This window comes from Sarcophilus harrisii, chromosome 1, assembly GCF_902635505.1.
Source record: "Sarcophilus harrisii chromosome 1, mSarHar1.11, whole genome shotgun sequence".
NCBI classification, from domain to species: Eukaryota; Metazoa; Chordata; class Mammalia; order Dasyuromorphia; family Dasyuridae; genus Sarcophilus; species Sarcophilus harrisii.
The window spans coordinates 300286746-300312817 of record NC_045426.1 but is presented as its reverse complement, the minus strand read 5'-3'; the positions used below and the strand labels follow the sequence as shown (position 1 = coordinate 300312817).

Here is a 26072-nt window from a genome sequence, read left to right as displayed (position 1 = left end):
AAGGTCCTTATGTCTTAATTTTTGAAAATAATGTGTGATAGAAATAATGCAACCATTCTGGAGAACAATTTGGAACTATGCCCAAAAGGATATAAAACTGTGCAAATCCTTTGACCTAATAGCGCCATTACTGGGTCTGTAATCCAAGAAAATCATAAAGGAGGGAAAAGGACCTACATGTGCAAAAATGTTTGTAGCAGCTCTTTTGGCAAAGAATTGGAAAATGAAGAGATGCCCATCAATTGAAGAATGGCTGAACGAATTATAGTATTGTTCTATAAAAATGATGAACAAACTGATTTTAGAAAGGTTTGGAAAGATTTACATGAACTGATGTTGAGTGAAACAAGAAGAACCAGGATATATTGTACACAACAAGAGCAAGAATATGCAATGATCAATTATGAAAGACTTGGTTCTTCTCAGTGGTTCAGTGATCCAAAGCAATCCCAATAGACTTTGGGCAGAAAATGCCATGCAGAAAAAGAACTAAGGAGATAGAATGTAAATCATCATATACTATATTCACTTCTGTTTTCTGTTTTTTCATCTCTCCTATAGCTCTCGCTTTCTACTCTGCTTTTTCTCTCTCAACATGATTCATATAAAGCAATGTGTAGTAAAAATAAATAAATTTACCAGGAAAAAAAAGAAAATACACATATGACTGACTGCTACTTTATCTTCTATACCTTCATGATATGGGACAGTGTAATATAACGGATTGAACACCGGATTGAATATTGTCTTTGTCACTAGTTATGTGACTTTGGACAAATCACATAATTTTTCTGGCCCTTGAGTTTCTCATCTGTAAAATGAAGAGACTGGATTCAGTGATTTCTAAGGACCTGTACAGCTCTAAATCTATTATTCTATGAACATTCATCTATCTGAATTAACTAATTTCTACAAACTTCTCTCATAAAATCAATGCAATGGGCATGTTTTTTGATAATATAGGATTAACCCCTACATATCATTAAGCTATGATATATTATGTGTAATTATGATTAGGAGATAGGAATTGATGTTAAGTAATCTGTAAAATGACATACCTTGTGGTATAACAGGGTTCTACTGCAGTTCACATCAAATAAAATTAATGATGACATTATCCTAAATCAAAACCAGAAGTCCAATATAACATGGGAAACTTAAGCAAAAGACCTGTGGATGTTAACAATGTCCATTTAAAAAGTGAACATAAAATAGACAATCATAATAATACTGAGAATTATTAATAGGATATAAACAGTATCTTCTAATTTATAAAATGTCATTATTTTTATTTTATTATCATAAAGAGGCATATTTTCAACTGGATTATAACAAAATTACCACAGCTTATTTCAAAAGAAATATTTAATACAAGTTTTTTTTAGAAAATTAAATACATTTGTTTAAAAATTCTATTATGTAAACCGTAACAGAAAATGGGTTAAAATAATACTACACATTCCAGAACATAAATGCATATCTGTATGCTTTATATACATACACATTACTTTAGAATAAAAATGATCGTTCTTATCAATGACATTCAGCTAACAAGAGCCCAATCAATAGATAACCCTAGTTTGGCCAGTTGCAGGTTTGGGTCCAGACCAATGATAATCCTCTCCTATTGCACTCAACAATCAACACTTCCTTGGGACTTATCCTTTTCAAACTGGCGTTTTTTAAGAGTACCCTCTTTGATGAAGAAGGCCTGTCTGAGAAGTTAGGCAGTATTCACTATTCAAGGGTTAATTCCAGTGATGGCTAATACATTGATTCATAGGTGAATAAATTCTTTCCAAGAAGAATTCTAGCTAATGAGAATACATTTTATTTTGCAGAAATGCATGTAAGAGCTTTCACTTTTCTTTAACTGGCAGCAACTCTGATGGCCTCTCTATAAGTTGTTATTTTTGACTATATGTCATCCTGATTATCCTGAGGGCTTCATGTTCATGCCCCATCTCTAATTTAATTTTTCCAAGTTGAACCTGGAGCAATGATATTTTCCATTCTTTTCATGCAGATAGGAAATAGGACTAATGAAAAAACAAATAAAACATGCTCCAAGGTGGTTGGATATGACCAAGATAGTGGTTTTCCAAACATGACAAAATAACATTAAAATTCTAGTGCTTCTCCTTGAGTATCTAGATCAATTAAAAAGATTAAGTACAGGACCTTTAAAGACTACTAAGCTAACTTTTTCAGACAATAACTGTTCATACAAGCTGGTAGAGCAATCATTTGTTATTCTATATAATTATTGCTTTTTAAAAAAAAATGATTTTAAACGTGATTGGATTGGTTGGAAGTTGTTCCTTTTAGATGTTTATGGGTCAAATCCCAAACTTCCATTTTGGCATTATTAAAAAATAAGCCCATGTGTCAGAATTTAGAGATGTCAGAGACTGACATTTGTCCATAACAAAGCATTTATTGTAGGGTAAATAACTGCCAAAATCATATTTATTTAAATAAGATTGGGAAGAATATAACTTACTACTATTAGCCCACATCGCTTTTAAGTCTTCAAAAAAAAAAAAAAAAAAAAGAACATCAATTCTATACTTTACACATTCATTCCTATTGATACATTAACTGATGTTTTGTTTTAGAGATATAATCACAATCATATGCTATGGAAACATAAAATGAACTTTTTTGGCACAGAAAGTTCAGATAAAATATACAGTGCTACAATTGTGCAAAAATAGAACAGAGCAAAATTTGGAAAAGCAAACATTTAATGTTAATTTTAATGAAACAATATACAATATTTTGAAAAGTGTTAATCGCAATGGATTTTGTTGAGTATGAAAATGCTTATTTTCCTGGAAGCGTCTTTAGTTCTAAAGGTCTAAGACCATGAAGATGGCTGAAAGATGTAAACATGGGGACGAGAATAATGAGAGAGGATGCCACAATTCAAAATGAAACAAGAGGTAGCCCCTTGGCTCTGGCGGCTGAACAACTTTCAATGTGGGTAGGATTCAATGAAGGAAGCTTTGGCAGAAGACGGCTTATGTCAATTTTCTAAGAAGCCATATAGTGAGACCCATTTTCACAGATTTCTGACTAGCTATTCCGATTGCTAAGTCACGTGGCATTAATAGTTTGTCTTATGGCAGGTGAGGAAATAATGGATACAGAGGCAGAAAATTCCCTTCCCTGAAAAGTGGAGACCAAAATCACTGCTACTGAATAAAGGCCTTAGTATTTGCCCCAGAATGAGTGGGGGGTGGAGTGGGGTTTCAACTACGGATTGAAAGTCATTCTCATAGGAGCATTCTCTAGGCTTCCACTATTGACTCCAAGTTTGCAGTAACTTTTTAAAAGATCACAGAAAGGAAACTGCATTAATATGCTAAAAGAAATATGCTAAAAGACTGAAAAACTGAGCAAATTCACCAAAAGTTGTTAGTCAATGAGAAATAAAGCAAAGAAGTCTGGGAGAATGTTGCTTACACTGTGAGAAAGAATATGGCTGATTTATATGAAGAATTTCTTTATCTTTTACATAACCTCTGAAATGTGTCCCATCTATAGTCAAGGGCAGAAGGGCTGAGGAAAGGAGACTGTAACAAGTCATATTGGTTGTTGGGCCATGAAGCATGATAGGGTGAAAAGCAACATGGGACAAGCCTGGGACTAACTAGTTAAGACTAGCCTTTATCTTTCATCGATAACTTGAAGATGATTACAGAACTCAGTCCTACCAAAGTTCAAAGGTAACATACATGAATTTTTAGGCCTCTCTGTGATTAGCCCCCAGGTCTCTCTTTTGCTTTGCACATGGTCATCTGTGTAAAGAAATGAGACTTTTCAAGAAGGAATTTTTTTTTCATTCAGTTTTGTTAGTGAATATCCATCTGTGTCCATAGTATTCACTCTTGTCCCAACGCCAGGTAACTAACTATGGCTCCTTCTGAATCATAATAATAGCCTATTTACAAATTTGACCTGTGTAAACCAACTAAGATTAATTTATAAGAAGTGAGACAAAGCCCTCCCTCTCCAAGTAAAATTTGCTCTAATGCTATAATTGGCCATGGATAAGAATTCATTTGAATAAAGTTGCAGTCTATGGAATTGTGCCAAGCTTCCTATAATCATGACTTCTAAATACTTGCCAATATTAATTCGCTCTTCCTGATTTGCGGCTTTCATTAGATTGTATAAGACCATATAATTTGTTTACAACATGTTCTGACAATCTTTTGTGTAAATAAAAACCTAAATTTCACTGGTCTAGTTATTGTCAAGCTATGTGATAACATAGAAATTACTTAGTAACTTTAATAACTTTCTTTACTAATTTATTATCTTATTGTAGACCAAGGTGGTACTATTTTATATGTATGTGTGTGTGTTTCCCTAAATAGTAGACTTGTTTTATATTCATGAAGAGAATATGTGCTTGGCAATGACAATTAGAATCATCTCCCCATAGATGATACTCTTAGAAACTGTGGCCAAGGATGCCTGTTAGTATTGATGATAATAGTATTGATAATTTCAGCTACATAGGTTCAGTTATGCTGTGCTACATAGCTTGTTCAATTAAGTGAATATCCAATAAGATTGACAATAACAGACCTTGATTTCACTAAATAAAACAACCCCTAAACCATATTTTCCTTATTGAGAATGAATAAAATATGCTTTTCAACATAGTATTGAGATTTTTTTCCATAAAGTCTTGAATTCTTTTGAATTAAAGATCAATACACTAGAAGACTAATCTTGAAGAGTCCATAATCTTTCTATTGAGTCCAAGGTAGTCAGAGCCAAGGAAATACCTTTAATTATCTCTTTTGGGTATATTTCTAACTTAAATAACGGAGACAACATCCTTTTCAAAAGGGAACTTGTTCTTAAAAAGTCAACTGGATGCTTGGCTAAGGCTGCCTATAACAATCCTTATACAATTAGTAGTTTTTCATCTCTATTGTACTTGAACAAAGACTTGTAAAGATGGCTGCCTTTTGAAGGGCCAGGAGAACTGAAATGGGAAATCGTCCTTTAAAAAAAAAAACCTTTTTTCTTTTTCAATTAACAAGCATTATTTTCTCTCCCACCTTCTTCCCTGAGTTAAAAGAGTTGATACTCTAAATGGCCTGTATGTTTTATAGATTTTGACAAAGCAAAATTTAAAATATTCTTGGAGTGATTTTATCCATCTGTCCACTAGATTAGATATGATCATGTGGATCAGTGGAGAGCAAAAAGAATATTAATTCTCCAGAACTGGTCAACACTTTTCTAAACTCTTCCTTTCTTCTTTCCTTCCTTTTTTTCTTCCTTCCTTCATTCCTTCCTCTCTACTTCCCTCCCTCTTTTTCTTTCTGTCTCTCTTCCTTTCTTCCTTCCATCCATCATTATCAGCTACTTACAATACAGACCACAACATCAGAGAAAGAAGATATGAGTGAACCTATTGGATCTAATATTAGGGCTGTATTCAGGGGAGGGAAGGACACAGAGCTTTATGATCTTAGGTTCAAAAGTGCCATTAGCATTCTTATGATCTGTGAACAGTATGCATAAACTTATATTTTAGCTCTGTTTCTAAAGAAATCTATTGATTTGTTTCCTATTTGCCTCATTTTCTTACAATTCACCAAACCTCATATGAGGCAATGGGTGAGAAAATTCTGAAGTGTTAAGTGGATTGATAATTGCAGTGAATTATACATGATTCCAAAGTTAAGGCTGTCTGTAGTTGCTGTAATTTTTGTGTCATGTGTTCCTTTGAGCTAAAATTAGCAGAAGACGATCTGTACATTAAAGATAATTCCAGAATTTCTGCATAATCTTGAAACAGAGAGTTGGATGCTAATAAGCGGAACAAGTGCAGTTTGGAACCCTAATGTTTTCCTCTGGGTCATCAACTGAATGATTTTTTTTTTAATCTAAATATGGGAAAAGTAGAAAAAAAAATCATCCAGTGAAGATTGAAGCTAAAAAAGAACAGTGGTTTCAAAAATATGGACAATGTGCGTAATTCTTTCCCTGTTTAGCATTTGTCTGCCTTGGCTCCTTGATGATGGGCAGATTTTTTTAGTGGGGGAGAATTATGTTGAGATGTTTGAAGATGAACACAGATTTACACTGTAAGCAAATTTTAAGTCAACCACTCCCCCAAAAATAAGGGGAAAAAAGGCTTGTCAATCAACATTTGGATTTTTATATGTATCTTAACCACTAGAGATAAAATATTTTCTCTACCTAACAAGATATGGGAGCTGCCCACAGATATTTAAAATGATCCTTCCTGTTGGCACCTGGCTTTTTCTGAGATGTTATTCTTTACCACTTCAAAGTGGGGTTTGTGAACAGAGCCATCAAATTGTTAACAAGAAAACCTTCAAAATAACCAATATATAATAAACTAAAAACAAGATACAGGATCAAACAGAAATACAGGGTCACTTTGGCTTTTAAACTATCTCTGTTTATGTAACTTACAGATATGTTTGACCCTAGATGTTCAAAGCAATCTTCCATGGAGTACTAAAGACAAATGTTCCTATGACTGGTAATTCTATGTTCCTGATAAATGGCCCCTGGGGTTCTCCTGCTATGATGGACTATGCATATTGATTGCCTTTCATTTGGGAAGATAATTTGGTGAGGAACTAAAATATTTTGTTTTAAGGGTAGGGCTTGAGCACTCTGTCTCTGTCTGTCTCTCTCCTATTGCTCCCCCAGCATTGCCCCCTTCCCTTACATTCTGTCTGTTCTTGACACATTCTAAAATCCCAGAAAGCCAACAATAAGGTGATCTATTGGTACCTGGGTTTTTGGAGTTGTTGTTTTGATCTATTAATTAAATCTAAGTTTTAATTTCTTCTCTACAATTTAACCTAGTGTGAATCACTTGAACGGAGGGTTCTGGAACTATCAAAATATCCCCAGTGACTTATTTTTTTTTTTTAAGTTACAGAAGAAAGACGCCTTAACTATCCCTTGGGAAATACCTGGTAGTGACACAAAGAAAGAACTTCTTTTAACAGATGGAGATTTCTCCTAAATCTTGCCTCCTGACACATACTAGACGCTTAATAAAAGTTTACTGACTGATTATATTTCAAATTGTCTGCAGACTGAGGGCAGTGCTAGTCTTTTAATAATTACCATTCCCATATTTTTACATGATTATGACACTTCCTGTTGGTGTCTTCTATCTCAGAACCACAAACTCATTCACCTTTCTTCACAAATCCGCTTTCCAGCCCATTCTGTACTTCTGGACCAGCTTTAATTTCTGAAGCTTCCAGCTTAAAACTGATCTCCATGGCTATGGAGGATAATGGGAGGATCATCACATGATTTTGTTTAGGATGTATTGATTTATTCTTTGTATATTTTGGCATCATATTGACTCACAGCATTATAAGACTGTCTCATTTAAGTACAGAGCACCATGAAAATAAAGTTATATTTGGTTGATGGAGGTTACATTTTTTTTGTTTTTGGTCCTTTTTCCCTAACTGTTGAGGCCATATATGAAATTCTTATCTTTTTTCCCAAGTTTCAGGTAGATGATACCACTTTGGAGTTAATGTTCCCTTTCCCTAATCTGATATCAAAACCAAATGTGTTTTCAATGATGGGAAAACAAGGGAGGGTCTCCAAATGAAAATATGGCAGGGGAAAATCTACCAAAAACACCTACATTTAGAAAAAGAGGGGAAAAAAACAAACCATGATTTTGTGGAGAGGGGAGAAAGATTAATAATGAGGGCCAAAAATATTTAGGTCCTAAATAGCCAGTGAGATGAGCAGTACGGTATGGAAGCCTAAGAACTCAACCCCTAACTGATTTTTTCAGCCTCTGAGTTATCCTAAGGCACAAGATATATTTTTTCTACAAAAATCGAGTCTTTTTGCCATTTCTAACCTATCTCATATGTTGAATGACAAAAGAATACCTAAAAAGGCTTCAGTTTTAATGCTATAGAGGATTTCTGTAACAGCCAAGTTGACAACCTGTCATGGGACCCAACAAAAGGCTCAGAACTCCATTCAAGGTTGGATTACCTTAGTATTAACTTTCTTATTAAACTGTTCAGTCTTATTTGGGGAAAGACCTATATTTAGGGCTGTTCCCCAATCTGTGGCAAAAACAAAGGAATTATTTTAAAAATAAAAAGCCAACAAAATCTTGGACTTACTAGGCTCTTCCCCAAAGGAGTCATAAGAAATATACCATTAGAAAAGAGATGCCTGGAAAAAGCTATTTGGGTCACTTGTACTATTCTGCTTGATGTATTTTTAACATACACAGAGAGCCCCCAAATGATAGCAAGGAGACTATGGGTAGTAGTAGTTACATAGAAAAAACAAAATAACAGTCATCCTATTTCTCCCCAAAGGAAAAAAGTCAAAGGTTGTTTTCAATCATAGCTTTCTGACAAAGTGAAAAAAATCTCAGTTGTGCACCTCAGAAACAAAAGCATCTGGTCTCTTGACCTGGTGCTCCCTGCACCTCCCACCTGCTGCATCATGTATCTCCTGCAAGAAGCCAAGGGCAGTGAATTTCAGACTGCCTGGGACAGGCACAGCTGGGAAAATTTGAATGCAAATAGGCAGCAGTCAAGGGGAAATCAGTTACAATGCTACTGCATCTCCAGGTGAGGAACCTTTTTCTTTAGGACAATGAGCACATGCTGCCTTCTGGGTGACCTATTTAATTAGAGTGAGAAACCACTGTGTGGATGGTGTCCTTTTTCCAGGATTAATGTAGCATGACTGATTTTTCCTCTGAGGCTAAGGAGCCAGCTGCCTCAGACAGGTCAGAAGCACTGGGCCAGTTTGAAAAGTACACAGCACCAGCATCTGGGAGCCTACAAAAGGATCAGAGGTCACCACTCTGTGGTTCCACATTGCGGGGCTCTCTTGGATGATTTCGGGATAACTTAGGGAAGCGTGAAGCCACTCTGGTCCGACTGTTTTTGCTCACTTGTTCTCCAGGAGGTGTAATGTCACTGCAAGACAGAAAGAGAATGCGTATGTATTTACAGAGAATTAGTCATTCATTCCAGGTCTTCATATGCAAAGAGTATACCATGACTCTGACTGCCTGATATAGAAATATGTTATAACCTAAAACCAGATACCAAGACAATGATAGTAACTTATATCTGAATAGTTCTTTAAAGATTTTCAAAAACAACTTCCTCACAAAAACCTTAGAAGGTACGCAATTTAAGTATGGTTCCCATTTATAAATGACAAAACATTCTCAGAAAGGTAAGACGTCTTGCTGGTAATATCTCACAGATAGAAAAGTGTACTAGAATTCAGATTCAAGTCACTTTAGAATAAGTCTAATCCTTTCTTCACTGTTCCATACTGTCTCTCTATTTACCAGTCCAATTATACTTTAACCTTTATCTAAAGTACATTCAAGGTATTTGTGAAGCACATTATTTTATTTGTAAAACAAGCTTTGTACAAATAGAGCTTCAAGAAAATATATGCAATCTCTGGAGAGACTTACAGGAACTGATGGTAAGAGGAATGAGTAGAACCAAAAGAACATCGTATATAGTAACAAGAAGATATGACGATCAACTGTAATCGACTTGGCTCTTTGATTGTGATGGTGATCCCCGCCAATTCCAATAGACTTGTGATGGAGAGACCCATATTCACACACATACATACACCTACAGGCATCTATAGACATATACATACATTTTTATACATATGCACTATTTATACATAGCATCTAAAATAATATTAATATAGATGATATATAATGTAAATTTCTCTCCAGATTGAAACTTTAGCTTTGAGCTCAATAGTTACTTGCCCTACTTTTTCCTAATAAATTCTACTTCTTAATGTGTTTGTATATATCTCTTATTTCCTATCCCTGCTAACTTTTCTACTTTAGTAGTGTGTGCGTGTGCATAAATGTTTCACAATTTAACCCATTCCTAATGTGAATAGGTTTTCAAAACTACTAGCTCTCCTCCCACATCTAAGACTTCTATGGTCAGTTTTTCCTCTGTACTTAATTCACATAGCATAATCACTATTTTTACCTGTTCCTAAATAGTTTTGCTTTTGAGAGTCAGTTCTTATTCAGCTCTGCCCTAATCTTTCTTATGAACCCCCCAATTATTGTCAATTTTAGACATATGGTTTACATTTCTACATATAAAACACAAACAGATTGTTCTTGTTGAGTTCCTTGAAATTAGTCTTTGATTTTTGGTTCTTAATGTTAAATTTTCTATTAAATTCAGGTTTGAGACAATCCTGAAAATCTGTGAGTTCACTGAATGTCCATTTCTTTCTGTTCAATATTATGCTTAATTTTGCTGGATATTTTTGGCAACAGGCTAGTTTTTTTTTTTTTTTTTTAATCGTTGATATCATATTCCTGGGCCTGTAGTCTTTAATAGTACCTGCTGATAAATCCTAATTTTATCTCCAGCATATTTGAATTGGGTTTGATTGTTTCTTGTAAAATTTTCTCTTTGATCTGGGGGAGTTGAAATTTAGCAATAATGCTGCTATGTGCTTTCCTTTGAGGTGGTGTTGAGTGGATTTTTTTCTATTTCTATTTTTCTCTCTTGTCCTACCACTTTAGGACAATTTTCTTTGATTATTTCTTGGATTATTGTATCCATGCTCTTTTTTTGGCCATAGCTTTCAGGTGATCCAATTATTCTTGTATTTCTCTTTATCTATTTTCTAGATTTACTTTTTTCCTTATATTTCACATTTTCCTACTTTTTTATTCTTAATATTTTTTTCATTATGTCTTGATCTCTCATAGCTTCACTGGCTTCCTCTCGCCCAATTATAATTTTCGAAGAATTATTTTCTTCCTTAAGAATCTGGGATTCCTTTTCTAGTTAGTTGACTTTCCTTTCATAATGTTCTTGTTTTATTAAATTTTTTTTGTTTATTTGTTTTTTCCTTAATCTCTCTCACTTGATTTTTAAAGTCTTTTTTTGAGTTCTATAAATTATTTGTGGGGAAATAGCCAATTAACATTCTTCTTTAAAGAAGAATTTTTTTTTTTTTTAAACTTCAATGTCTTCCTCTGAAGATGAATCCCAGTCTTCCCTATTCCCATGGTAACTTATTATGGTTGGGTTCTTTCCCCTTTGCCTCTTCATTTTTGTTTTTTAATGAGAACTTATTAGTGTAACCATCTCTAATCTTAGGGTGAGGGAGATGCTGCCTCTTACTTCACTTCAGCTTTCCTCCCTTGTAATGGGCTGAAGCAAGAGTTGATGCACTGAGGTCCCAAGCACATGAGGCTAAATAGTAATTGGACCATACTCTATTAATATATATGCTTAGAGAAAGAATGGCCCCCACCCACTCTTTGCTCAAGTCCTGATGTGTTGTATAGGAAATGACGATGTTGGTGGGTGGAGGCAGAGGGGTGGAGAGAGGAGCGGAAAGAGAAGGCTGGCGGGCTTCTGGTCTGGCTGGCTTCTTGACTCAGCTGCACACATTGCTATTGCGAGCCCCACTTCACCTCCGATCCCCCTTCACCTCCAATCCTTCTTCACCTCTACTAAGAATGATTGAAGAATTCCTGACTCCGGCTGATTTTAAAATACACGGTCATCATACTCCCTGACTTGAAACAGCAAACTAAAGCTCTACTTTCCTGCAAATGTCCACAGCCCATAATGTCACTGCCCCCACTGCTTCTGCACTCTCCGGGTATGCTAGTTCTTTCTTGCTCAATGCCCTGTCTCCACAGCACAGCTGGGCCTGGTATTCTTTTCAGCAGAGGTTCCTTCAATCTTCCTGGACTCAGAGTTCTTATTCCCCACATTATCCAGGAGATGAAAGTTCCTGTGGTTGAGTTGCGGCTACTTCAAAACCCTGTTAGCTCCAGGGCTCCCAGCTTGCTTGAATTAATGTGATACAATTTCTTAAATCTAATTTATGCACTCCTCTTCAGATGAACAGTCAATGTTTACAAAGCTGTCCTTCAGGTCATAAGACCCGAGTTCAAGACTACTCTCTTAAACATATGGTACCTGCTACTAGGGAAAAATTATTTAATCTAAGTTTCAGGGTCTTCACCTGTATTACCTACCCCACAGGATCTGTTCAAGAAAAAATGCTTTGTAAATCATGAAGCATGCTTAATTATTAATACTATTATTACTTCTATTTTAAGTATTATTATAGGTTGGTAGAAAAAACCATCCCTGCTAAAGAAGTATGGTCCCCTAGAAGGAGAGGAAGTAGCCATTCTTACTAGCACCTTTCCTCTCACTCTAATGGAAGAAGCCCAAGACCCTGAGTCCAAGTTTAAGAGCAGTAGCAACCTCTAGCCACAGGAATTGCTTCAAGAAAAACCTTTGCAGTCATCATTGAGAGGATGCAATTCTTGTGGTATAAGGCACCTGTCATTTTTGCCATTACCAATAGTAATCATCTACCAATTGCCACTAATGGGCAGGTAAGCCCAAGGGCTTTGGAAGCAGCAGAATCTCCCAGACCACTGCCCTAGGTTCTAGAACATTTTTGTTTTTGTCTTCCTTTCATCGAGCAGATGCTTGCCATACAAGAGTCTTGTGATAAGTATTCATTAATTGATGAATGTAAGTTTTAAAAAATTATACTCTCTGATATTTGTTTTCTAAGTTATACATAACTGACCCAAGTGTCAGGACCCTTTCCTGAAGAAGACTGCTGCAAATCCTAGAATCAATACCACTGCATCCCAATATCCCAGGGTAGAGGTTTTTTGGAAGCAGAGATATTGGAGAGAGAGGATTTGGAATTGCAGATGGCAAAATGATACTGGGACTAAAACAGCAGTTTACAATAATGTAGGGGCAACTAAGTGAAATAATATAGGTTTTCTTGATTTCAAGTCAGGTGCTCTAAATTCAAATCTGCCACAGATAGTTACTAGCTAAATGAGCCTGGGCATGTCACTTAACCCTATTTGCTTCACTTTCCTCATCTATAAAATGATCAGGAGAAGGAAATGGCAAACCATTTCAGTATCTTTGCCAAGGAAATATGATACAGTGATATCCAGTTCTTAAAAGTCTGAATGACAACAAAAGGAATAATGTGTGGGGCAAGGGAGATAGGGGAAGAGAAGAGGCACTACAAGTCCCTGGATTGTCCTCAGAAGACTATAACTATTAATACCCAAGACTATAACTTTCTAAAGGTCTATTCCTATTCTTTGGTCTTGAAGGAAGTTATATTTTTATTACCAGGTGAAATCCAGGGAATTTAAATTCAATAATTATTTTCTCCCTCAAATCTGGTTTATTATATAGGGTTTCCTATGTTCAGGATTTCTTTTTTCTCAGGATGTAAGGAAAGGTGATTAGGAATTCTATTCTTAGGTTCCTACTCTCACAAACCCAACCATCAATGAAATTAAGAGCTTGGAGAAGATGAGCTTTTAGAACTAGGTTATTAGGTGCTAACATTTTATTATTCTATAAGAACAGCTTGCCTTCTGGACTCTGAATATATAACAATGAAGGGATATTTCAGTGGCCAGGCTTTTGGTTTCCACTAGGGCTGTGCTACAGTTAAAATCCAAAGTTAGTAAAACCTGGATGCTTGCCTCTAAGAGGCTGCTTTCAAAAGAAAGCAAATTTGGTGGGGTTTTTTGCCTGTAATCACCATTAGCTCTAAAACACTAAAATAATTATGACTTTTTCCACTTCTAAAACCAAAGGTAGGAAGGTGAGGAAACATATTGACAACATCATTCTAAACTCAGCATTTATACACTTAAAATGTTGGCAGTAAAGAAAATGCTTTGCTGGAGGCACTGCGGAGTTTGGTAGCTATGTGGTTCTTTTTGCAGAGTAGTTATTGCAGAGTACTACCTCATTTAAAATGACAGCTTCAAATAAGAGATATTGATTTTTAGCTAAGGTTCACTAAAGGCCTCAATACAGCACTAACTCTTCCGTATTTAAGTAGAGCATGTATGTCCTCTGTATGAAATTTTTATCCTTCACAATCCTTGTTAGAAGCAGCTGTGCTGCTATTATGCACCAGTGAGACTTTAAAATGACAATGTCATTTTTTAGCTCGCTTTATCAATACAAATCAGGCCACCAAAAAAAAGCTCCTAATCATGGTTGTGTGCCAGTACTCTCAGAACCGATTTCTGAGGCTTCTTCAGTATTTTCTTAAACAGTTTTGTAGTCCCCCTTTGGAGGAGATCGACTGATTAACAAGGTTAAATGATAAAAAGTCTCAAGCATTGGTGTTTCATTTAAATATCAGCTCTGCATTTTGTCCTGATAGCATGGCTTTCTGCTTCATAAAAAGGGAATAGTTATCAATAGTAGCATAATCCCCACAAGGAGTGTTTTCTGTTTCTACAGATCTACCTCCAATGAGCTTCAAGCTCTTATTGGAGTCAACACTGTTGCTGGATGGAGAAGAACATGGGAAGGAAAGGGGAAAGAGAAATTAAATGTTTGCCATGTAAAAGTCCCAGAGGGTAAATGTCCATCCTTTTTCTAGCCAATGAGAGTGGCAGTACTGCTAAAACCAGTCTTTCTGGATCAGGCTTGATCTTGCAAGATTCCCAAGATTGCAAGATTCCCAGAGTGGTATGGTCTGAATCCCACCCGATAGGTTCCATCTGAAAACATTCCTCCATTTAGGTAAGAAAATCCCACCACCACTGACTCAAAGGGTCACAGAATCTTAAAAATCACATTGCCTAACCTCCCCTCCCCCCTATTTTATAAACAAGAATATTAAGATTTTAGATATGACTTCTTAAAGGAAATGTAAGTTAACCAAATAATCAAGACTAGAACCCAAATTTTATGATCCTAATTCAAGACTCCTTTCATCTCTCCTTTTTGTGGAGCACTGATTTCCCTGAATATGTAAATAATTGAGATTCATAATACTTTAAATCCCAAACTCTAGAGTATGAATGAGTTTCTGGTCATTTTTTCTCTAAGAGGAGAAACTAGAGTAATAAGAAGACATCAAGGGCTTTATATGAGGGAGTGATGAAAGTGATGCTGTTGGGAAATGTGTACAGGATGGTTGAATATAAACTCTGTCTAGCAAATAGTTGTGCCAAAGGATATTGCCTATTTGGCTGGTTTCATTCACAAAAAAAAAAAATTGTCCTTAAGATGAAGTCCCAAGTAATTCATTCTTTGTATTTATCATCAGCATCTAGCACAGTGCATGGTACACAGTAGGCTACTGATAAATAAGTTCCTACTGTAAAAATAGGTTCCAGAGGATCCAAACAAATAGCAGACTAAGGTAAGGATAATTCTTGGCTTGTTGGTTTTGGCTATTATTTTCTGAGCCAAAAAACTGGTAGTGAAAAAAAAATCTTTTTTCTAATACAACTTCTTGAATGTGTCCCCTAAATGTCAAGAATTTATCACCTGCTGCATTTAACTCCTAGATCCCTGAATCTGTGGGAGTTGCAATATTAAAGTAGAATGTCTGGTCCTAAGTAAATGTTTATTGATTGGTTAGAGATGCCCAAGATGTTTCTTACTTCTTTGGTATGCATCTTGCACTTAGTCTCCCATTCTCTTTGGAATTTCTTACAAAAGCTTGTCTGGCAGGTAGTTTCTGGGAGCATCCTTAGCATCCTTAGCATCCGTGCTCCCCAGGAGCCTATTCAAATGTCACTCTTTTACGTCTTTTTCTTTTCTCTTGCCATAGGTTGAATGAAGCAAGCTGTGGCAATCAATTCTTTGTTCCTATCAGGTCAGTGCTCAGTCTGTAAGCATTCTTGCATTACTTGGCCCTGCATCCTTTTAGAAACCTATTCAGTTTTATTGATCTTTTTCTCCTCCTTGCAACCACCAGGGTCTCGCAGTGTCAATGTCTGTCTGAGTGGCAACTGCAGAGAGCGCTTGAAGTAATTGCTCTTTTTAATAAGCTTTGGGTCCTTACCCCCTGTCATTGGCATGTATGTGAAATTGATCCAAATGATCTAAATTGCCTGACAGTGAGACTACTCGAGAAAAGAAGTTTGCTTTCCATTTCACTTATGAACTGGGATTTGAGAGGTAGTCAATTTTTCATTCAACAGAAGACAGTTTTCTTACTTTTAGGGCTACTGTTTTATCATGTGGACTCATTATTTTGCTTCATTGAAATCTGATCTCTCTTCTGTAGAAAAGACTTGCACAAAACCCTATAACTTCCATCACTGACTCAACTCAATTCCACAAGTGAATTGTGGCAAGTGAAAGGCAAAAAGAAATCCTGAATTAAGTCTTTTTAGAGAAAAAACAGACCTTATATAGGGCTTAGCAGTAATTGGAAAGCCTCTGGAACTGCAGGTGTGGTATTCAATCAATCAGACAACAAAAAATGCATTAATTGCTTACTATTGAGCATCTATGAATGTATTAATTGGTTGGCCAAGGTGCATGTGTGTGTGTACATGTGCATGATCATACACACTCACACTTACAGTGAAACCAATCTTTATTCCCAAGGAGCTTATATTAGGGGAAAATATTACTCATAAAAATCTATGTAGACTGAATACAAAATAAGTATGGAAAGGTGCTAGCTATTGGGAAGCTGAATCAGGAAAGGCTTTGTGTTCAACAAACATTAAGTGCTTAGTATGTGCTAGGTGCTGGGAATACATAGTCAAAAATGCAATAATTCTTGTCTGCAAAGAACTAATACCTTATTTGGGAAATAGGAAGAAATTAGGAAATTGGAGAATTAGAAAAGATATCCCCAAGAAATAGTACTTGAGTTAAATTTTGAAAAAAGTCATTAATATCAAAAGGCAGGAGAGGAGAGGGTATCCAGGTTTGGATGACAGCCTGTACAAAAAGACACGGAGATGGAATGTTATATATGAAGGACAGCAAATGGGGTTGTTTGGCCTTAAGTATAAGGTATGTGAAGAGGAGTCATGTGTAATCTGCTGGAAAGGTAGACTGGAGCCAGATGGTAAAGAGCTTTAACTACTAATCGGAGAAATTTGTATTTTATTCTCACTAAAGCCTCTCAAGTTCTATGAGGTAGGGCCTGATGGCTATGGTCAGCCCTGTGCTTTAGGGTAAGGTGTCACATTTAAGTAAGGTGTCCTGCTAATGACAAACTGACCTAGCAAATCACAAATTAGCATTATCTATATTGTGTTTTTATTTATTTTGGTTTTTTATTCATTCTAATTTGGTTCCAGCTGTACTCAGGAGTTTGGTAGCTTGCTGTTGCCAGTTTAATATCTTTGCTTTCAGGATATTAATTTGACCAGCCATGAGGAGGAAGAACTGGAGAGCAGAAAGGTTGGAGGCAGAGGCCATTCAAGAGATAGTTGAAAGTCTAGGGAAGATTGAGGAAGGTATGAACTTGGGTGGTAGCCACTTAAGTGGAGAGAGAGAGAAGTACAATGATTTCATTGCTTCTTGAGCACTTGTCTTATTAAGTGACTATTATAGTTTTGTGACCCTTAATGATAATTCAGAAGAAATGAAGTTCTCAGGGGCTCCCCATAGAGGAGGGCTTATTTTTGTCTGGGATTCGCCTCCTTTTCTTTCTTTTCTTTTCTTTTCTTTCTTTTTTTTTTTTTTTTAAAGATTATATATGTATATTCTTTTTTTACATATTTCCATATGAAGTCATGTTGGGAGAGAAAAACCAGGACAAAAGGAAAAATCACAAGGGAAAAAAACACAGTAAAGAAAAATGAAAATGGTATGCTTTCATCCACACTTAATCTCTATAGTTCTCTCTCTCTGGATGCAGATGGCATTTTCTATCACAATTCTATTGGAATTGCTTTGGATCACCACATTGCTGAGAAGAGCTAAGTCCATCACAGTTGATCATCCCATAATCTTGTTGTTATTGTGTATAATGTTTCTTGCTTCTGGTCACTTCACTCAGCATCGTTCATGTAAGTCTTTCCAGGCTTGTCTGAAATCAGTCTGCTCATCATTTCTTATAGAACAATAATATTCCATAACATTCATATACCATAACTTATTCAGCCATTTCCTAACTGATGGGCATCCACTCATTTTCCAGTTTCTTGCCACTACAAAAAGGGCTGCCACAAACATTTTTGTACATGTGGGTCCTTTTCCTTCTTACGATCTCTTTGGGATATAGTCCCAGTAGTGGTACTTCAGTTCCTTTTCTTCACAGGCAGAAGTCTTCATTTTGACATGGACGTTGAAACTAATGGCTCATAATGAGGTTGGGGATTACCTGGAAATTCACTTCATAAAGAGTCACCAGCTCTTTGAGTCTGTTTCCTCACATACAAAATGATGTGAATAGACAAGGATTTCTAAACTTCCCTCAAACTCTAAATCCTAATATCCTATTTTGTTTTTCCTAGAACTGAATTTCAGAGAGAGTAAGACTAGCCAAACCAACACAGAATTTGGGCAGGCCTGTTCACAGCTGGTTATTATATGAAATGTGTTTTGGGGCTGGCCACAAGTAAAAACATTAACAAAAACAAAAAACAACTTAGCTGGATGTTCTGCTCAGAGCCTTTTTTTTTTTTTTTTTTTTTTTTTGGGGGGGGGGTGACCTTAGTAATGCCTACCTCCCCCCAGGCTAATCAGTAATCTTTTTAAATTGTTTCCACAATGGCTTTTAAAAAAGTTTTATTCCACCAAGGGCTGTTGCCTTTGGAAATATTTATCTTTAGTGCCACTTTGGAGTTTCGTGGGTCATTTCATAAATACACACAAAGGGAACACAGCAATATTCTGCAGCCACCCATCAAAGGTTAATAGCCAGTGGGGAAGAAAACAGCAACACGGAAACTGGAAAGAAATATTGGAGTGCCTTAATGGCTCTCCTATTTAGAACAAATCATATGTCAGATTGTTCTAATCTGTCTCGTTGAATTTTTGAGGTTCAGAAGTTTAACACATCCTCACCTTCCATAACCTGCCAAGACTTTATACTGATTGTATAACACTGTGACAAGCAGAGTTTCCACTGGACTTGTAACCTGTCTCAGTTGTTTATTAAAGATATTTGAAATCATAATTTGCTTCAAAATCCTGCTGTCTATTAAGAGAGGTTCAGTGTTGATAACAAACAGGATTACCTTAGGCCCAGGATGGGAGTCATTATTCTTGTTTCTTCTGTATTGCTGCTAAAAAACCAAACCAAACAAACAAACAACCAAAAAAAAACCAAACAAAACAAAAACAAAAACAAATCACAGCTCCAATAAATTGTCTGCAATTTACTTATATTCCACCAATAAAATGATAATTGATATTTGTAATAATAATGACCATGAACCATAGCAAGGATTTTTAGGTGGCTTCTGAATTACTGAAGGGAAATTAAATGATCTTTAGTCTATTTTAGTCTTAATTGTATTTTATTGTACTTAGATTACTAATTTACAAATAATTTATGTAGAATATCTATGGTAACTTCATGAAGAAGATTTGAATAAAATCTGAACTCCTTAGCATACCAATAAAGGTCCTCCATAACCTAGCTTTAACCTCATATAAAACGGTGTGTATGTGTGTGTGTGTGTGTGTGTGTGTGTGTTTACTATTAATCTTAGTATTTAAAGCAAGATTCTTAACATAGGATTCACAGACCCGCAAGGGGATTCTGAATAGATTTTAGGAGCTCTATGAAACTGGATGGTGTTTTAAAAAAAAAAAAAAAATCTTTATTTTAAATTAACCTATAACTGTAATTTACTAATTCCTTCAATTATGAGGTTTTTTTTTTTTTAAAGCTATTCTAAGAAATTCAGAGGCTTTACCAGAGTGCTAAAAAGGTCTGTCACAAAAAAGTTAAAACCCCTTGTCCAAAAGAAATTATTAACTATTTTTTTCAATAAATACTGTGTATTTTAAAGTGAATGGCATATACACAACAATGGACTGATCCAAGACAATTCCAAGACTCATGATAGAAAATGCTATCCACATCCAGAGATGGGAAGTCTGAATGCAGGTCAGAGCATACTATTTTCACCCTTTTTCTCCCCAAGGTTTTCTCTTTGGTTCTTTCTTCTTTCATAACATGACTAATATGAAAATTTGTTTAATCTGATTGCACATGTATAACTTATATCAGATTGCTTGCTGCCTTAGGGAAAGGGAAGGGAGAAAAATCTGGAACACAAATCTTACAAAAAAATTAATGTTAAAAGCTATCTTTATATGTAATTAGGAAAAATAAAATACTATTAAAAAAAATTAATAAAGTAACCATGCTATAACCCAACATGAGTAATTTAGTTTAGATACACAAAAGTATAAATAGCAAATTACACAGAACAAAAGGGGAAAAAAAAAGAAAAAGGATGGAAGAAGAGAGATCTAACAGAGATACTAAGGAGATAAGCTTGAAAATGTTCATTTTTATGGCCTTTTTGTTTTTATTCCATAGTCCTTCACCTAATGATAATATTAACACCTCAATATAACAAAGCCAACCAACGCAGAAATTTATTTTATATCTGCCAACACAGACTACATTCTATTACCTATAACACCCATATCTGAGATGAGGCAAGTATGTTTCCTTAACAAATTGAGGAAATAGAATTTCAGTCTATAATAAAATACTGGTTTTATTTATGATAGGTTCAAAGTTCAAAATACAATTCTCTAATATTTCTTCTCTCATTTCAACAATTTTAGCCACACCTAAGAACCATTCTTTTAAAATCTACAACCAAACAATTGCTTGGTTGACTTAATTGTTAAATACTTGACTTAATTTTTTTGTAGTTATAGAGCACTTTATTTACATTTTCTCATTTGATGCTCTCAATGATCCTATGAGGTTAGTGATGGCAAAATTCTTAGTCCCAGTTTACTGAGGCTATGTATCTTGTCCAATGTTATTACATAGCTGATATACAGTGGCTGAATTAGAACTCAACTTCCTGATCTTTCAAATTCACTGTTCTTTCTACTGTTCCAGATTGTCTCCTGTGACAGCAAGGAAGCTATATTCCATAGACTACTCTGCTCCTCCTCCCCAGTCCCTACTCCCATCACCCCCACCAGCATTCCTGAAACAACACTGACCTTAGTAAAGCAGAAGCTGTTATTACAAAGGCAGAGAAGTTTCCTACTCAACAAAAATAGGGATCAGCATATAAACAAAAGAGTACCACCAAATCTGAGGCATTCTGAAGAAGTCCCATTTGGTTTTCACCGAAAATAGATTACAGAATATTTTCTCATATGGGTCTGGAGATAAGAAATATATTCTTCTTTTGCTAAGCTCATCAGTAAAGTTTAAACCAAGTTGTCTTGGATACAGTCCATGTACACACACACACACACCCTATTTTTCAAAAACAGCATTAGTCTAGTTATGGGGGAATGCCCAGATGCTTAAGTGCCACACAATCACATAGACAGACGACAATAGCAAGACACAGAGTGAAACAGGCAGAATCTATTTGTGTGATTTAGGGACCAAAAGGTCAGCAGTTCAAAAAATTCTCTCCACCCCTTCACTGGTCCTGCCAGAGTTGCTATTATTTTTTAAATTTCACATACATTTGGGTGAGAGATCCTGTTAAAATACAGTTAGATTCTGGGAGGGTCAACACATTGAACAATTACCAGATATTAATTAATCTAATCATAATTAATTTGTGAGATTAGTTCTGTCAGAGGCACTGAGATATGTCTGATGGAGTTAGAGCAAATTATAAGGGGAAACATCGAATAAAGGGTACCTTTGCCAGCATGACAAATGCAGTATGAAAGTTGTGTCTGTGGGGAAAGGGAAAAAATTAGAAGGGGCACAGATGACAGAATGGAAGAGCTTACAAGACATAGACATAGGCAAAATTGGTGAAATAGAGTAACTACCTACACACAAATTTTAGAAAAATTATAAGTATATCTGTATATACAATGTGAATACATGTTTTTTTCTGAATGTATTAAGAGGCTTGGGCTGGATTCAAAACTTTCTAGATCTCAACATATTAGTTTTTTACACTACTGGCTTTAAGAATTATCTTCTAATTAGAAGAAATTAAAACTTTTAGAAATAGAAGGATAAATGAAAGGACAGTGAAGTGGCACAGAGTGCTGGGCCTAGTGTCAGGAAGACTCATCTTCCTGAGTTTAAATCTGGCCTAAGACACTTACTGGCCGTATGACCCTGGGCAAGTCACTTAACCTTCTTTGCCTCAGTTTCCTCATTTGTAAAATGAGCTGAAGAAGGAAATGACAAGCCACTCTTTATCTTTGCCAAGAAAACCCCAAATGGGGTCATGAAGTCAGACATGTCTAAAAGACTGAATAATAACAAGAATGAGGGAGAAGGTAAAAGGAATGAATAAATTCATCCTTCAGAAGGTGGTGGAAATGACAAATGGAATTAACTAGACCTAATTCTCACTTCCATAAGGATGTTATTGCTGAAGTGTAAAGGAAGAAATCCTTAGATGCATAGGAGAACTTAATGACAGGTTTGGTATAAGAGAAGAAAGCCAAGCAGAATTGAACAAGCACACTGGATTTTTTGTGGGAATATGGCTCTTTTGAAATAATTGAAATTCTCATGTGGAAGAAGGATTAGATCTTTTCACTTGGCTTCTGAAAGCAAAAAAAGGAACAACACATGAAAGATAAAGAGAAGGAAATCTAGGTTTGAGATAAAGAAAAATGTCCTAATAATTAGAGCTATTCAAAAGTGGAATGGGCTACTTTAAAGTAGAATGAATGGCCACTTAGGAGGTAATGTGTTTTCTTTTACTGAAAGTTCTTAAAAACAGTCTGGATTGTAACTTCTTGAAATGCTGTAAAAACTACTACTGAACTCTTGGCTTCTGAGATCCAATTTTATTAGATTCCAAGATTCCTCGAAATCTAGATGACCTTTATGTCTTCTATTGTCTCTGCCTCTACTCTGATGTCACACTACTCCCCTTACTGATGGGATGAATATTCTATGATTTACTATTATGCATTAAGTATTTTTTCTTCATTTACAACATTTAAAAGAGAATTCTAATGAAGCACTCCTCTAGAGTGTGGAGGGGATATCTGAACACTCAATTTGAAACAAGGAGAAACAGCAATTTCAACTTTTGGGGATTAAGAGGAATTTACATTTCCAAATTCATTAGAGCTATAGAATCTGAAGGCGGATAATACATGATAGTTTAGGCCAACTGGCAAAAAAAAAAAAAAAAAGTCAACTTTTCCATAAAGGCCAACCTGTTATTATACTTGGCTAGGGAATTTATATTCAGAAAATCAATCGGGTCAAGGTCAAAAGAATACTTTCAGACAATCTCAGAAAAATGAAAGGTGACTGCCAGATTGGTACAAATAGGTCTCTTCTGAGAGAAGACATAGATATGAAATGATCTCTGCCATCTACAAAATAAAGAAAAGCTTCCACGTAGTTAAAAAGTGAATGCCAGTTAACCAACTTGAAAAGACTTGAAAAGTATGGTACAGGACTCACTGAAGAAAGTATTGAATCTGAGGCTCCCACACCCACTGCTGGAATTACAGAAATACATTTTTTTTTTGTAGTAGCAAGGAACTGGAAATTGGATGCCCTTCAGTTGGGGAATGGTTGAATAAGTTATTATATATGAATGTAATGGAATATTATTGCTTGAAAAGAAATGATGAGCAAGCTGATTTTAGAAAAGCCTAGAACGACTTACACATACTGATGCTAAGCAAAGTGAGTAGAATCAGGAAAACATTATATATTGTAACAAGATTATAAGATGTTCAACTATAATGGACTTTGCTCTTTTCAACAATGAGGTAAGTCAGGCCCAATCCAATAAACTTGTGATGGAAAGAACCATCGACATCCAGACAGAAAATTATGGACACTGAATGTGGATCAAAATATACTATTTTCACCTTTTTTTGATGTTGGTGTTTGTTTACTTGTGGGTTTTTTTCTTTCTTTTTCATGTTTCCTTTTTTTCCCCGCTCTGATCATTTTTTTTTTTTTTGAGCAACATGATGAATATGAAAATGTTAAAAGAACTGCACATATTTAACCTATATAACCAAGCACATATTTGCTTGGAGAAAAATTTGGTACACCAGGTTTTACAAAGGTGAAATTTGAAAACTATCTTTGTATATTATTTCAAAAAAAAAACTAAACCTATTAAACATTAAGATTTACAATATTTGTCTATTTCCTTGGACATTTGTATGTAGGGACAAATGTAATTTTAAAGCCTTATAAACAGTCCCTATTATTTATAATTTTAACTCTTTGTATTTCCCCAAAAAATATTTTATGGTAAAACACAAGATTAACAAAGAAAGATTTATATGTTGTTGACAGGAAACAGTTTAAGAAATGAGGTAAAAGATTTTGGAGATTCAACATTGTGTGGCTCAGAAATGGCGAGGGGGTCACCATTTAATAAAAAAAGCTGGAGAGATCTCTAGAAGCAAAGCAAAGTTTATTATACATTCTTGGAGAAGGGCGTCCCACCACCCATCGAGCAGACAATCTAAGGGAGGAAGCACCGTGGGGGGCAGGGTCAATACTTTTAATCCCTAATGCAAATACCCCCTCCCACCACTGACCCTTATCCTTATTGGCTGAGGATCTTACATTCTAAATGCGGGAACTACCCAAGAAATTGAACTTGACCAATAAGTACATAGTTGCCCATATTTGACTAAAATAGGGAGATGCTGATGTCATGGGGGGATAGCAGGAAGGGGACTTAAGTATGCCCTTGACTCAATTCTTAAAGTCCTTCAGGCCTCCTCAAACTCTGAAATAGATGAAGTCTTACTCGATTTTCACAACTGTCTTGAAAGATCTCACCTCATCTCATTCAATATAAATACATGCTATGTTCCTTTTTCTTCTGTTTCTTTATTTTTCTGTTGAGATCTTTCCCTTTTGTTCTTATTTTTCCCTCCCAACATGATTCACAAGGAAATATGTTTAAAAAAAAAAAAAGTATATATACATGTATAACAAAAAAAAAAAAAATTTACATTTAACTGAGGAAAAGAAAAAGAAATGACACAAAAGCCATCACATCCCCCTGCAAGGCTGGTGGAGAAGAAAAAAGAATAAGGAGATGTGGCAAGAATAAGAAATCAGTAGAGGGCATCAACAAGTTAGGTTCTGGACCTTGGTGATCAAAATGTGGCTGTCGCAATCCATTCTACTTTGTTGCAATAGTAATTAGAAGTTATAAATTGTGGAAAGTTAAATGATCCTAAAGAATAATTACTCATTCAGAATATACTTACATAAATTGATTAATTTATCCACTTTTTTTTTGAGCAATAACTATGTAGTCCCCTGAACTGGACACTTAAAAGAGCATCCAAAATAAATCCAGAAAGTTTCTACCTTAGAAAAGCTTTCCATTTGCAGAGGGAGATAAAACACAGAAAGATTCTTATTAAGTATATAATAAAAAGCACATATCTAAGTAAAAGTAAATATAAAATGGTAAATGGTGACTGGATGCAGAACAAATATAACTACCTATCTTTAGCGCTTTACCTAGCTCATCTAACTCCATCTGTATCGCTATAGCTAGAAAGGATTTGTTCATTCAGAAAATCTTTATTAAATACTTCATATAAATAATGAATGTATCGTTCCAAGCACTGGGAATGTAGGAGGGAGAGGTTAACTACGTTTGACCCATCCATTAGGTCCTCTTTATTTTATTAATAATTGTTTGAGTTCTATAAAACATAAGAGAAATACTATAATGATAACTCAAATTTCCATAACTCTTTGAATTTTACAATATATACTTTCTTCACTACAATTCCATGAAATAAACAGTACAACATTAACATCAACATGTTATGAATGAGTAAATAAAGATTTGCCCAGATAGTTCTAGTAAGCATCAATCAGGATTTAAACCCAAATTGCTTTTCACTCCAAGTGTACTATTTTTTTCCTATTATGTACATATCCCAGAATTGAATCCCCAGTGTTTTCTCATTTCCAAGTAAAAAGAAACAATAAAATAAACAAAATGCAAGTATGTCTGTTGTCCAGAGTGATTAGGGCATGAGGCACACAAATTTATTAAATGTTCTCATATGAATCCAGGTCTTCTGAATCCAAAGCCA

The 26072-nt window shown here is 35.3% G+C and overlaps 1 protein-coding gene across 5 annotated transcripts in view; it reads right to left on the bottom strand.

Annotated features, from left to right (window-relative positions):
• Positions 1 to 1910: 1910 nt before the first annotated feature.
• Positions 1911 to 26072, bottom strand: part of SNX29 (sorting nexin 29) — a 629780-nt gene continuing 605618 nt past the window's right edge. For 4 of the 5 annotated variants that reach the window (XM_031944363.1, XM_031944390.1, XM_031944397.1 and 1 more), the window contains 2 exons: positions 19067 to 19114; positions 1911 to 8993 (listed from right to left, as the gene is read on the bottom strand). In XM_031944363.1, the coding sequence (XP_031800223.1) occupies positions 8864 to 8993; positions 19067 to 19114 (178 nt within the window). In that variant the 3' untranslated portion in view covers positions 1911 to 8863. The remainder of the gene's footprint in view (positions 8994 to 19066; positions 19115 to 26072) is intronic. The other variant, XM_012542944.3, reaches the window with a different exon arrangement.